We start from the raw sequence: 14,856 nt of genomic DNA, 5'->3' as shown, positions 1-14,856 counted from the left end.
GGACAGAAATGGACTCCTACCTGCAACACTGGTGCGCCACTGCTGTGACATGTTGGCTTGCTGGCGGCCAAAGTAACTGAGCCATGCTGGCCTCCCGCCATACAGACTTGCAGCCGATAAGGATGATAAACCCGCCTTCTCTAATGACATTTCTGTCTAATCCACACCTGGAATGTCATCACGAGACACTCTTTATTTCAACACACATGAGCCATTTCATTACATAGAAACTTTTTGCAAAGTGCTTATAACTAGGTGCTATAACTAACTGTGCAGACAATCACCTATTCATTGCACTGATGCCACAGAACAACATTTGTCTCTAGTGTCCCCAGGCCTTAGATGTGAACATTATGGGTGCTGAAGTATTGGTGGGATAATGAGGTCTCATAGATCCACTGATTGCCCAGCTGGTTATGAAACACTGTCTAAATTGTTTTGTCTCCTTCCGTGTTTCTGCAGTATTAACATGCCCTGTGCTATATGAGAGAAACCAGGGTGATGTCATGCCTTTGTAATTTAAGTAGCCTTGATTTCTGAATTACTGCAAAGTTAGTTTTAATAATTTTATCATACAGTGTGCACTATGTTTGGGAGCACTTGAGGTTTCTTTGGCTGTGAGGGCTTGTCATTGAGGTTATTATTTCCATACTCCTGCCATCTGTCCACCTGATCTCACTGGTATCCTTCAGTACTGTATGCTGAGATCATGGTGTCTCATAAGTGTACATGGAATATGACATGTTAATTGAAAAAGGTTTTCCTTTTTATTTTAAATTTGTATTAAAAAATAGAAATAAAGTATTTTTATGTGAAGGGAATGAGTCCTCAAGTGTCTGTCAGTTGGCATACTGTCTTTAAAAACACATTTTAGCATTTGGATGATGTGGGAGTTGCTTAAAATGTCCTAATTGAGGTTGGGTGAATGCATCTAGGCTGATAGGGACATATGGTGCACATAGCACAAGTGCATTTGGGGCTTGTCCAACTCTGCACTGCCATTTCTAGGGCCCATAATCTGAGCACAAAAGGGGTTTTATTTCGTAAATTAGTCGCGTGTGTTGTGAACATAACAACCAGTCTGATTGCCTTTTAAGACGGCTGCCATTCGGAAGGCGGAAGGGAGAGGTTTTCTGGCGAAGAAACTAATCTGTGCCAAAAGATTTAAGGTGTGAGTGGAATCATTTACAGAAGCAGCAGTCATCCACCACCACTCCCTGAGATCAAACATTTGACTGCCACATTGCTACAATTATGTCCTCTGACAACCACATGATCTCCATATCCCATCAGGTGCCAGCAGCATTTCCCTGCCTTACCTGGTCTCTTTGTGCTGTCTGACTGCCAGCTCTAGGAAAAAATGTAAAAAATACTTATGATACAAACCAGTCAGTAAAGTTTTGCAATATTTTTCTATTAGTTTTTAACTAATTTTAGTGTTAGTTTCCAAAATGGAAGATTCCAAGTTCAAGGCCACCCCTGCCCATTCTCCATGCATCAACATGCAGATCCATCTCTGAACTGCTGTGGTGACCCCCAAGTGGGGGAAAAAAAAAAAAAAAAAAAAAAAAAAGCCAAAAGGACTAACTTTTTAGCTTTTGATGCTTTAATGCAGATCCCTGTATATACCAGGTGTATATACCAGGGGAGGTGATGGTCTCGTGGTTAAGTGTTAGGCTTGAGACCAGAGGATCCTCAGTTCAAATCCCAGCCTGACCAGAAAATCACTAAGGGCCCTTGGGCAAGGTCCCTAGTTCCTCCCGGTGTGTGAGTACCTTGTATGTCAGCACCCTCACATCGGGATGAATGGGAGGCATTAGTGTGTAAAGCGCTTTGAGCGTCTGATGCAGAAGGAAAAGTGCTATATAAATGCAGTCCATTTACCATTTATACTTGTATACCATCAGAAAATGGTGGTCTATGGATGTAACAAAACTGTTACAGAATCCCTGTTTGTGGCAGTGGGAAAGGTGCCCCTGATGAAATTACTGAGATAAAGGTACGTAATTTCCATTTAGCTGAAGATAAAAGAAATGCCCTGTGACAAATAGACAATACAAAATAAGAAAAACATTCTGTTAAGACACAAAAGGAACTGTTTCAGAACCAGGTGGATTCTCAACCATGGATCTGTGACAATACGGGGTTGACTATGTTGCTGTCGCCCCTTCTGCTGCTCCCATTTCAATGGGGTTGACACAGCGGATACAGCCAGAGCCCCAATGGTATTTGGAGCAACTTTTCCACCGGATGCCCTTCCTGACACAACTCCAGTTGTACTTGGAGAAACACACACAGCCCCTGGTCTGCCGAAGAGGTCCTCAATATGGGGTTGACTATAATACATGAATTTACTGATGAGGAATAACACATTGCAAGTACAGAAACATACAAAATGGCTTTAAATCAAAGCTAACTAGACTTAATGGTTTGCATTTTCCCACCTAGCCAAGTGTGATGTAAATCTCGGTGATTTGTCTGAGTTTTTGAATGTCTTGATTCACCAGAGTACACGTTATCAAAAGGAAAATCATAAATATTATCGTAAACTATGCATAATGACAGCATTATGTGCATTTTATACCACATTTCAGCCGTTCTGTTTGACTTGTCATTTAACTGGAAATACAACAGAGGGCGCTGTGGCTGTGACAAACAATTTCACTTCCGGGATAATGACGTAAATATTTATGTCAGGAACAGGAACGATCAGAACCGACCAACATTACAACCAGGTAAACATAGCGTTTATTAACATTTATGAGGCGCGTTCAACCCATTAATATAGTTTTCATATGTAACTGACGTGCCTGGTTTTAATGGCGACCCCCAGTGCGCGTCACAGCGTGTAAATGGATTATTTTGATTCGGTTAAGCGTATGTCGTGATTGTAAATCATGCCGAAAGAATTCTCGCGAGAGGTCACGTCAATCAATCAATCAATCAATTTTATTTATGTAGCGCCAAATCACAACAAACAGTTGCCCCAAGGTGCTTTATATTGTAAGGCAAGGCCATACAATAATTACGGAAAAACCCCAATCGTCAAAACGACCCCCTGTGAGCAAGCACTTAGCGACAGTGGGAAGGAAAAACTCCCTTTTAACAGTCAATAACAAACTTTATGTCTTGTAATTATTTATTTATTTATTTTAGAAAATTGAATAAGTATTTTGTGAATAACACCTTATTGCTACAGGCAAAAGTTTTTATTCATAAGTGTATATTCAACAGCAGAAAACCTCATTTTGTTCCATTCCTTAAATAGACTGAACAAAATGTCAAACTAATTTCTAAATCAAGCAACCAAAAGGTGATAAAAATATCACTATATGTACCTCCTTGAATATTTTTGTTTGATACCCCTAGACTTTCCCCCTGTTCCCTCTGTTTGTATACTTGATTGACTACTGGTTATTTTCAATAAAGTTTCTGGAAAAAAATTCAGGTCAGTTAGAATATTTACTTCATTTCCATATGAAGTTATTTCAAAGTATTAGTTACATGATAGATTTCAGTTTTTCTTCACTGGCAGACAAAGTATCATGCATACTTTTTGTTTTATATTGCTTTACACGTTTAGGAATTACAGCCACTTTTAGGTCATAAATTGGTAATCAAATAAGCTGAAGGATGATTGTAAACACAAATTGACACCTTTTGCAGCCAGAGGTAGGTATGTCAGAGGTAGGATTCATGATCATTTCCAAGTCACCGAATGCCTTCAATTTTACTTACACCAGTTCATTACAAATACAGACCGTATTGTAGGGTAAATCTGTCTGGAGTAAGACAGTTCTCAAACTGCGTGACCATGCAAGAGGGAGACTAGTGAGGGAAGCCACCAAGACATCCAGACAATTCTGAAGATGTTACAAGCTTCTGTGGCTGTGATTGTAGAAACTGGAAAAAGTGCAACTTCACCGGTCACAGCTTCAAGGTGGATTGGAACAAGGAAGGATTTTAATGCAAGTAAATGGATCAAATGTAGGCTTGAATCTACCATGTGCGTTCTGGGACACTGTAACTGAAATTTCACATCTTTTTCTACATATATTTAAGAATGTTCTTCTCTGTGCATAATGTAATATTTGCCTTTTGCGTCACCAGCAATACTGCTTCATGATAGAGTGGAACAGAGAAGGAATTTTTCAAAAAAGACTGTGAAACCAGAGTTATTGAGAAGGAGCTTCAGCAGCACCAGAGAGAGTGAGAGAGCTTTTCATGAAGAATATGGGAAAAAAAAAACATTTGCAGTGCGCAAATCCATTTGTATGTAAATGTCTGACTTTTATGTCAGTAGGAGTCCGAATATGTTCAGCAGATATCGGATTCTGATGTCTGACACCTTCTATTGAAGGTTCCAACTACTAACTTAATTGATGGGGATAGCAAAGTGTTCTCAACTGACCACCGGAAAGATAAAAACATAATATTAACTAAGCTGATTACTGCATTGTCAAATCATTTCAAAACAAAATAAGCTACGACTGAGGAATGAAAAGTCCAGAAAAGTGAACAGTGAACCTGAACCCAGTCTTTCACTTGTGAAAATGTACAAAGTAATATTTAAGATACTACATTTTATCAGCGCCAGTTCACAATGTGGTGGATCGCAGCTGCTGCTGCTGGCGCTACTTTGAAGTTCTCTGAGACTGAATGATAAAGAACGTAGATCACAAGATGATTCATAAGGTTTGAATTCAATTCATTTTATTTTTATTTGTATAGCGCCAAATCACAACAATGCTGCCTCAATGTGCTTCACACAGGTAAAGTTTAATCTTACAAGATTTAAGAAGGTGCACAGACATTCAAAGTACCGTATTTTCCAGACTATAAGTCGCACCAGCCACTATATCCATTATAAAGAAAAATAAACCATAAATAAGTCGCACTGGACTATAAGTCGCATGGACATACAGGTATGTTAACATGAAAAGTTCAGATGATAATATTGTGACAGCAAAAGGAAGAAATGGCGCCACCTTGAGTTGAGAAGATTTATTCGACAGAATACATAAATGTGGTTCTGCAACCGAACCATAACTCGCACCATCGCTGAACGGTTCTTTTCTGACACATTGCCTGCTGTGGACCATAGTACACACCAAGTGTCAGCTGCCGATGTTCGTGCAGCACCTACCTGCGCAGCTCATGACCTCCCAGTGGTGTCGACGCCAGCTCCTTCCAAGTGCAGACGCTAATCCTCCGCCGTCGCTCACCCAGTGCTCCCACACAGCTCTCAGCGTCAACTTAAACACTCTGCTCACACTGATATCCAAGGGTTGAAGCTGTTTTGTTAGCCCTCCCAGAATAACAGCAAGTACCGTGTTCGTCTGCTTCACACGCTGTTTCACAATCATTGTCTGTCTCAGGTGGGTCTGGGTGAGGTGAGGAATACGCGTCCAATGTTCTGTTCTCTGATTGGTTATCATGACCAGCGTGACCTATAGGGTGGCCGCCATACTACAGTGCCCATGATGCATTGCATTTCCGTTTCCGGTGGCCATTTTAAAACATACTCTTTTTACGTGACAAGTCACGTAAAATTGTTTTATTATGGTAAATTAAATGAGAATCTACCAGTATATTTTTCATTTATAAGTTGCTCTGGAGTATAGGTTGCACCCCTGGCCAAAACATGTAAAAAAGTGCGATTTATAGTCCGAAAAATACGGTAGGTTAACAACAAAAACATCTGCTGTCAAGTGTACCGGAAGACTGTATAAAGAGGTTAATACTGGAGTGATGTGAACTAAGTTAAAATTGTCGACTCAAACAGATTGCCCAGAACGTGAATCTAATGTTGCACTCCCAAAAATTACACTTATGTAAAATAACTGCTGCAATTCCTGCATTGTTTTAATAATTTACCCTGAAAATTAGTAGTATCTAACAAATGTCTCCTAAAAGTGCCATGTTTGATAGTATTTTAAGTGTATTTTGTTGATTTGTAATGTTCATAAATCTCTGCTTGTTCAGGGTGATGGGGCCAGACAGTGCTCCAGGTCCAGCTGTACCCTGGCGGAAAGTGTTGTGGGAACACCAGCCTTTCCCTGATAACTATGTGGACCAGCGGTTCCTGGAGGAGTTACGGAGGAATGAGGGCATCCGGCAGTACCACTACTGGGCTGTAGTGAAAGAAGCGGGTTTTGTGGGACAACAGCTGTCCTGTGTGGCCATTTTCATCACCCTTTGGCTCTACATGGAGCAGGTACAACTTTTGGAATCATCTGTGGTCTAGCATTGTAGAATGGACCACAGTGGCTCTCTGCTCTAGCAACTGGGACATGAATGTATAATTCAGTCACAGATCATGATGAAAATTAATAGACAAGTTCACTTTTTACTAACCTAATCATATTAAAATTTTGTTAGCAATTAAGCATTTGAGTTTTCTACTCATCTTTGATGGTTGATTAATTTAATAATTTAGCACAGGCACTGCCTCCAATTAACAAACATAACACTAATTGAAAAACAAATATACCTGTACAGTACAGACAAATACTGAATTTTATGTGCATATTAGTGGTTCTTAGATATCCCCAAAAGAAATTCCAATCAGAATCCTAGTATAAAACAAACAAAAAAACTCCAAAGCACACTCTGTTACATATAGTTAAAAAGTCTTTACTTTTTTGGATAGGTCATTTTAAACCATAAAAAACTCTCACATGTTTCAGCATCAAGCCTTCGTAAGGACTTTATTAAGTATTTGTAAGTGCCTTGGGGTTTTTCTTGTTTTTGGATGTGCGGCTTCTTTTCTAAAGAGCATCTTGAAATACTGTTTTTTTGGGGGGGGGGGGGGGGTTGTTTTTGTTTTTTGCTTCTGTTTATTTATTTATTTATTTATTTTAGTCCAGGAAGTGCTGCCTTTCAAACATTTTGTGATTTTAGAGAATCCTTGTCTTTTTTTAGTGGTTTGATCTCAGCTTGCTGAAACATTCATGTGATGTTCTATCTCGAAGTTTACACTAAAGCAGCTTCCTGTTTACTTTATAAGATGTTGCACTACTTATCAAAGTAACCTCTTGAAGACTAAAGGAGGACACCAGTTGCTTTGTGTAAATTTCTATACTACATCTACCTGGATGACAGGTTATTTCTATCATGAACACTCATTCTGTTTTGTTAGGAGCTTCAGCTGATTTCCAGTCGAGAGAGACTTTATTTGCCCTTTGTACTCGCATGCAAGGTTCAGGTTACTTTATTGATACCTGTAGGTAGATTTGTGTTGCAGTAACAGAGCCCATCCAACTTATTAAACATATAGGACAACACTGATATACACAGAGACCTGACACAAACATGAAAGTGCTCAAAGCCTCACTAGACCACAGCCCGGCAACATCCAAAAATGGTGCAAAATTGACTACGATTATTTATTTAACTGAATAATAGCAGCTGGAACAAAACTGTTCCTGTAGCACTTTGACCAGAGGGAAGAAGGTGGAATTCTCTCTGTAGAGGGTGTGAATGGTCATTTATAATAGACTTAGTGATCCTCTGTAGCTGCCTGGTATACAGAGACTCGGGGCCAAGCTGTGGTTCATGCTGTGGTTTTGGCAAGACAAGGTTTGGGTACACTGGAATTCTTGTGCAGAGCTCGCGAGTAGACAAATATAAAGGTATAACAGTATAAAAAGGATACCTGGTTAACCTGAAAAAAGAAATATATTAAATCCAGTGTGCCCAAACAGGCCATTATGATTGGCAATAGACACTTTGACAGATTTGGTATTCGAGATCTCACCCCCTATTCACTTTTTTAGAGTTTTTATATTTTCCCCCCAAAATGCTTTGACCACAGTAAATTCCCAAATACAACACAGAAATATCCCACTAACATCCACCACAGATTACCATTTCAGTATTTTCTTTGTATATTGTGTCAGTGGTACATGATAATGTCGATGCAACATTTTGTTATATTGTGTAACTTTTCCTTTTGTATCTTTAACAAATTTTCAAATCAGTACCAGAATTTGTGACCAACTTCCTAACTCAGTTGCTTCTTCTGAATTGTGTTGCCAGAGCAAGAATTATTTGCATGTGTTTTAAACTGTGAAGCTGTGACACAGTTCCTCAGCCATTCAAATACAGTTAGCAGACAAAGTTAATAATATCCAACCTGTTGATAAGAATAAACATTTCTAACAATGTTTGTGGGCATCGGATGGAGCTAAAACTGTGATTTCACTTCTCTGTCCTCCCTTCAGGGTTTGCTGAGCCCAGATACCCTTCTGTGCACCAGTCTCCTCTGTGCCCTGCTGGGTTACGGACTATACCAAGTCTTGACGTCTCAGACCGAATCGGGCTCTGAGCCCCGCACCCGTCTGGCTGACTTGCAGAGTGCTGCCGTTTTCCTTTCTTTCACCTTTGGCTTCTCCCCCATCCTAAAGACGCTGACAGAGTCTGTGAGCACGGACACGGTGTACGCCATGTCTGCTGTGATGCTGCTGGCCCACTTGCTGTCATTCCCTTACACACAGCCATCACCGCCGGGCAGCCTGTCCCTAAACGCAGCCCTGTTTGCGTCGGTATGTTTGGCCTCTCGGCTCCCAGGAGCTCTGCACACTTTTGCCATGCTCAGCTCCGCCCTGTTGGTGTTTGCACTGTGGCCCTGCCTGATGCAGAGGGTGAGGGAGAACGCCCCTCAGCACTTCACATGGGTGTGTGTAGGCGTGTGTGTTGTAGGAGTTGGGGGTCTCGGGTCCCAGTGGCAGGGTGGAGCCGTGCTTTTGGCCTCAGCTTTAGGAAGCTTGACTCTGCTTTGTCCCTTCCTGCTAGTCAGGCTGCAGAAACACAAGGATAACATCCATGGACCGTGGGACGAGGCTGAGATTCAAGAGGATCTGAGCCACTTTTTTGACTAATATCGACCACAAAGACAAACAAATGCTTTGATCAAACTGACATTAAAATGTGCGAGAACTTTATAGGAAACAGTTTTCTGTCAGTGTTTTGTTGGTGCTGAAAAGCCAAGCGGACAAATGCTCTTCACCCTTTTATAACTGTCCATGTCTGTTATTTTTAAACTTCAAGCTACTGCATTCTTTAAAATGTTGACCTCATAAACTGTATATACCTTTGATACAAAGGTATCAGCTAACACACACTTTTATACCATAATATGCACAAGTTTGTGTCAGTAATATTTAATATTTTACAGCTGCATCGAGTGTGCTGTATATGGAGGAATAACTGTGCAACAGTTAACTATGTGACTTGATAAACAAGGGCTCTGATTCATAAAATATTTTCTTTTAATAACTAGAAAGGCATTCAGGAAATGCATACATCCAGCGAGCTCCAACAGACCACTTTTTACATCTGCTGTCATTTTTTTAAATCTTTTTCTTTTTGACATTGTGGAAGGTTTTATATATACAGTGTGTGTGTCTATATATGTGTGTATCAGGGTTCCAGCTAGGACCATTTTAGTGCCGGGTAAATTATGTGATCGCAGCTCATAGCTTCCGCGGCCCCCTGAAGCTATAGGGTTTTATACCACTAAAACTCATTGACATTGTTTTCAGCTGCTGCCCTTCACAGCTCTGGCCACTGAACGCGCTGACTCTCTGATCTCTGCTGTTTGCGATTTGATAAAGAAAATGAGATATTTCTTATTACTTTAATTATTGGTTTAAAATAGCAAAACTATGATTCCATAAGCTTGAAATATGATCAAATTGGTACATTTTCAGCAACATTTCAGTTCATTTTTCAGAAATTCTGAGCTGGGTGGCACAGCCAATTTTAACCCGAGAGCCAGGTGGAAATTTGCAGTACAGGACGGAGCACACCTTGCATGTATCAGGTTGGACCTCCCTTTGCCTTCACTACTGCTTTATTTCTTCATGGCATTGATTCAACAAGGTGGTGGAAACATGATAGCTTCTTGCAGTCGCCCATCCAACCAGACTGCTCATTCTCTCCTCTGACCTCTGACAACAACAAGGCATTTTCATCCACAAAACTGCCGCTCATTGGATGTCTACTCTTTTTTGAACCATTTTTTTGGTAAACTTTAGAGATGGTTGCACGTGACGATCCCAGTAGATCAGCAGTTTCTGAAATACTCAGAACAGCCCGTCTGGCACCAACAACCATGCCACCTTCAAAGTCACTTAAATCCCCTTTCTCACACCAATTTGATGCTCAGTTTGAACTTCAGCAAGTCGTCATCTTGACCACATCTGGATGCCTGCATGCATTGAGTTGCTGCCATGTGATTTGTTGATGCACTATTTGTGTTAAACAATTGAACAGGTGTAATAATGTGAAATGACAGGGGGGAAAGGTATTGAACACCTGAAGAAAGGGTGGTGAAATCTGTCAACTGGTGAAATCTCCACCTTGTTTCACTTTGAATACTTTCACATCCTTTGGTATCAGCTTACAAACTTACTGACAAAGCGACAATAACAATAATAATATGAATGAATTTATTTATTCAGCACACACAGATTTAAAAATAATAAAAAAAGCTCATAAAGAGAACAATTTAACAACATACCCATGTGGCCGAAATGGTGTAGAAAGCAGCAAAAGTCTATTGAAAACATGCAACAAAGTGTATGAATCAAAAGTTTCCCAATGAGAAATTTCCTTAGTGTATGTGCACAAAATACTGTTAGTGACTTTATCAGAATTCTCATCAGCTGATACCTGTGTGGGGTTGTGTCTAAATAAACCAGCCAGAAAACAATGTGGTTTTGCCTTCAGAATCCTCTCTCCTTTCTAATAATGTCCTTCAGTACAAAGTCGACTGTGCACAGTGACGACATCCAGAGCTTACAGAGAGAGAGAGACGTGTGCTGCTCTGCAGAGTGCAACCTTCAAACATGCAACAATTGAGCTTTATACAAGCAGTGTGTCTGTCCTAACACATGAAACCTGAGTAAAATTATATACAGGCACATTTTAATTTTGGCTGCTAGACACATCTGAACACTAGATGTCGCACTTTGACTTTTTTCTACCCCCATTGGCGTGGGTGGAGGAAAAAAAGTGATTAAAGGTATTTCGTGAGCAGACTTCGTAACAGTATTGAATTTAAAAATAAGTACATATACACCAGAGATGTAACTAATAACACTTTTTCCAGTGTGTACATTATGTCATAGCAGGAAATACTCTAAATCACTCATTCATCTTCAACCGCTTACTCCACTTGAGGGTCATAGGGGGCTGGAGTCTATCCCAGCTGTCATAGGTCATGAGGCGGGGTACACCCTGGACAGGACGCCAGTCTGTCCCAGGGCCACATATATACAAACTAACATATGCACACCTATGAGTTTTAAGTTGCACTTGTAGATGTAGTAATGAACTGTGTTAACTGACAATAGTTTTCTGAAGTGTTCCTGAGCCCACGCAGTACGATCGTAAGATCCTTTACCCAATGATGTTGGTTTTGAATGCAGTGCCGCCTGAGGGATCGAAGGTCATGGGCATTCAATGTTGGTTTTTGGCCTTGCCGCTTATGTGTAGAAAGTTTTCCAGATTCTCTGAATCTTGTTATTATGGACTGTAGATGATGGAATTCCTAAATTCCTTGCAATTGAATGTTAATAAACATTGTTCTTAAACTGTTGGACTATTTTTGCATGCAGTTGTTCACAAAGTGGTGATCCTCGCCCCATCTTTGCTTGTGAACACCTGAGACTTTTGGGGATGCTCCTTTTGTATCCAATCATGACATTCACCTGTTTCCAATTAGGTGTTCTTTGAGCTTTCATCAACTTTCCCAGTCTTTTTTGCCCCGTCCCAATTTTTTTGAAACGTGTTGCAGATATCCATTTTAAAATGAGCAAATATTTGCACAAAAACAACCAAGTTTATCCATTTGAGCATTAAATATCTTGTCTTTGTGGTGTATTCAATTGAATATAGGTTGAAGAGGATTTGGAAATCATTGTATTGTTTTTATTTACATTTTACATAACGACCCAACGTCATTGGAATTGGAGTTGTACTATGGACACTAAAAGTTATCAGTCACTGATAACTTTTTGGATACACTTAGGGGTGGAGCACAGTACATATACATCTCTCACGATTCCGTATATGATAATTATATTATTCTGAAGTACAAATAGCAATTCTTGGAGTTATCCATTTACTGTTTTTAGATTTTATAAAGCATTTATGATTCTTCTGCAAGAGATCATTATAGAAAATATATGAATGATGTAAATGAAATCCAACCCTGTATAGTGACCTGAAAATGTTCCTGTATCCATCCTCGGACTTCTCTAAAAAAAAACACTTGTGAAAGTGATTTGTATGAAGAATTAGACTAATCCTCAATCCTGAAAACGGAAGCACTGTTTAAAACGGTTTATGATTCCAAAATGTTATTTGCAAGTTTTTGTTAAAACCCTTGAATTAAAGCAAACAAGCTACAAGCACAAAATGACAACAATGGTCACTCCCAGACTACTTATGGACCTGCATGTACCTGACTGGAGGAATTTTCTGGGTGTTTATTGTGGCACTCTAACCAAATGTCACATTGACAGGTTGACTCAAAAGTTATTTGCACAATATGACATCTTTTAATGCCATTAAAAATAAACTAGGGTGTTGCCCGTGGGGATCCACGGGTTCTAGATTAGGTAGTGTTTATGAAATAGGTAGCTGACATTTTTCAAGGGTGGTAATAAATTATGCAAAGTTTCTATAATGATTTGGAATGGCGTGCGAGTCCAGAATGTAATTATTAACATCCATTGTTTACTGTGGTTACGTAATAGCTGTAATTTATCTAAATATATTGGTCCTATCAATGTTCCATTTTAGCAGCGTTCAACCTTGACCCAAAATACATAAGCATACCAAACGGCAAATGTCTGCTCTCCCCAGTTTGTCCATGTTTGAACACACGTGCATACACAGAAGCCACTTGGCATGTAATATATAGATGATTTACTACCCCCAATCTCCCAACTCCCAATAATTATCGACGTCCATTGTTCACTGTTGTTAGCTAATATCCGTAGTTTCTCCTAAAATATTAGTCCTATGAACTTTCTGTTTGGCAGCATTCATCCTTGACCCAAAATACATAAACATACCAAACGGCCAATGTCAGCTCTCCCCAGTATCTTCGTGATCAAAGTTATACACAGACGCATGCACGCGTACACATACAGAGGCCACTTGGCTTTTAATACGAGAACCACTGTTTCATGTGACCACCCTGTTGTTTTTTTTATCTTAATACCTATACAGTCCTGTTTTAGCCCTGCGACACACTGACAGCCCTATCCGAGGTGTTCCCCATCTCTCGCCCAGTGACTGCTGAGATAAACCTAAGCGCCCTCTGTGACCCTTAATTGGACTTTTCTAAAATTATAGAAAATGAATCAGTGAATGTTCTGTTTCTTCAGTTCATCAGTTGTGCACAAAACACTCATTAATGATTCCGGTAATCATTAGCGCCTGTGTGTTCTGTTTAAACATGTGCTACACCTGCAAAATAACTATTGAAAGGAACACTATAACTTTCCACAACTAAGCAGAAAAACAATTTACAACCTCAGGTCATCTGGTCCTCCACGGGCACAGTTGGGGGGTGAGGGCGCATCATATTTAAGTGAATAGATGCTTCAAGGTCCTTAACACTTTTCACAATGATGTAGAACCCAAAACAACTCATTAAATGTTTATTGGCTACTGATGGAAATGGTAAATGGATTGCATTTATATAGCACTTTTCCATCTGCATCAGACACTCAAAGAGCTTTACAATAATGCCTCACATTCACCCCAATGTCAATGTGCTGCCATACAAGGCGCTTGCTACACACCGGGAGCAACTAGGGGATTAAGGACCTTGCCCAAGGGCCCATAGTGATTTTCCGGTCAAGCTGAGATTTGAACTAAGGATCCTCTGGTCTCAAGCCCAATGCTTGAGACTCTGCTAGCTGGAAAAGCGCTATACAACTAGTCCTCCTCCTCAGAATAGCCATTCCAACTGCCCCTCTACTCAGCATAAGTAATGGGCCAAAATTTTGACCTTGGCTTGTGACTTTGATTTTTAGCAGATTTTTCTCAAAATCAACTCACTTTGTCATTGGCTGACTCTCCACTATTCCACCAAATTTGGTCCAATTCAGTGTTATAATGTTCATACATGGCCAAACGGGCACTCGAAATTCAAAATAATACCACCACATGTGCTATTGCTGTACATGGGTGTAATTATTATTGGAAGCTTACAGTAAATAGTATAGCAAGTATCTCACATGCAACAGTCCTCAGTTTGCTGTGGACGTCCTAGAAAGACCCACAACCCCATAGTGTGTTATTACATCCTAGTTTGCACTCCTGATACGTGTAACACTGTAGATGGCCTCAATGAACAAATAAAATTTTAGTCAGCTTAGTTGTTGAAGAAGAAGAAAAAAAAAAACACCAGAGGAAAATTCAATCATGAACTGATTGCTTTATGAGAATGACAATGTGACTTTTTATTGTTTTGGAATTTGTGTTGATAGCATGGCCCAAGCAGAGGGTCACCCCTTTGAGTCTGGTCTGCTTGAGGTTTCTTCCTCAGAGGGAGTTTTTCCTTACCACTGTTGCTCTGGGGGTTGGTAAGGTTAGACCTTACTTGTGTGAAGCGCCTTGAGGCAACCTTGTTGTGATTTGGTGCTATATAAATGAAAATAAATGGAAATTATCTCAGCCCTTCACACCGGAAGAAATCAGGACAAGTTCAAAAACTATTTTTTTAATATACAACATTTTTGAAGATATTTATTCAAAAATGTTGTAATAAGAAAATATGTATGAACATAATATACTTTCTGAATAATTAATAAGCGATCTTTTTATTTACAC

At 39.8% G+C, this 14,856-nt stretch overlaps 1 protein-coding gene across 1 annotated transcript; it reads left to right on the top strand.

The window, feature by feature from the left end:
• The first annotated feature begins 2,631 nt into the window (after positions 1-2,631).
• Positions 2,632-11,043, top strand: LOC117519124 (phosphatidylinositol N-acetylglucosaminyltransferase subunit C-like). The gene is made up of 3 exons (XM_034180421.1): positions 2,632-2,735; positions 5,986-6,217; positions 8,226-11,043. The coding sequence occupies exons 2-3, from the start codon at positions 5,990-5,992 to the stop codon at positions 8,880-8,882; spliced, it is 885 nt and encodes a 294-aa protein (XP_034036312.1). The 5' UTR covers positions 2,632-2,735; positions 5,986-5,989; the 3' UTR covers positions 8,883-11,043.
• The last annotated feature ends 3,813 nt before the right edge of the window (positions 11,044-14,856 follow it).

This window comes from Thalassophryne amazonica, chromosome 10, assembly GCF_902500255.1.
Source record: "Thalassophryne amazonica chromosome 10, fThaAma1.1, whole genome shotgun sequence".
In the NCBI taxonomy this organism is placed as follows: domain Eukaryota; kingdom Metazoa; phylum Chordata; class Actinopteri; order Batrachoidiformes; family Batrachoididae; genus Thalassophryne; species Thalassophryne amazonica.
The sequence above is the reverse complement of the archived record's forward strand: the minus strand, read 5'-3'. Positions and strand labels throughout refer to the sequence as shown.

What these genes read in the sequence shown, in the direction of transcription:
- LOC117519124 (XM_034180421.1), top strand. Translation starts at nt 5,990, where the DNA reads ATGGGGCCAGACAGTGCTCCAGGTCCAGCTGTACCCTGGCGGAAAGTG. An exon ending in TTTGGCTCTACATGGAGCAG is followed by an intron (nt 6,218 to 8,225) that starts GTACAACTTTTG and finishes TCCTCCCTTCAG; the next exon opens with GGTTTGCTGAGCCCAGATAC.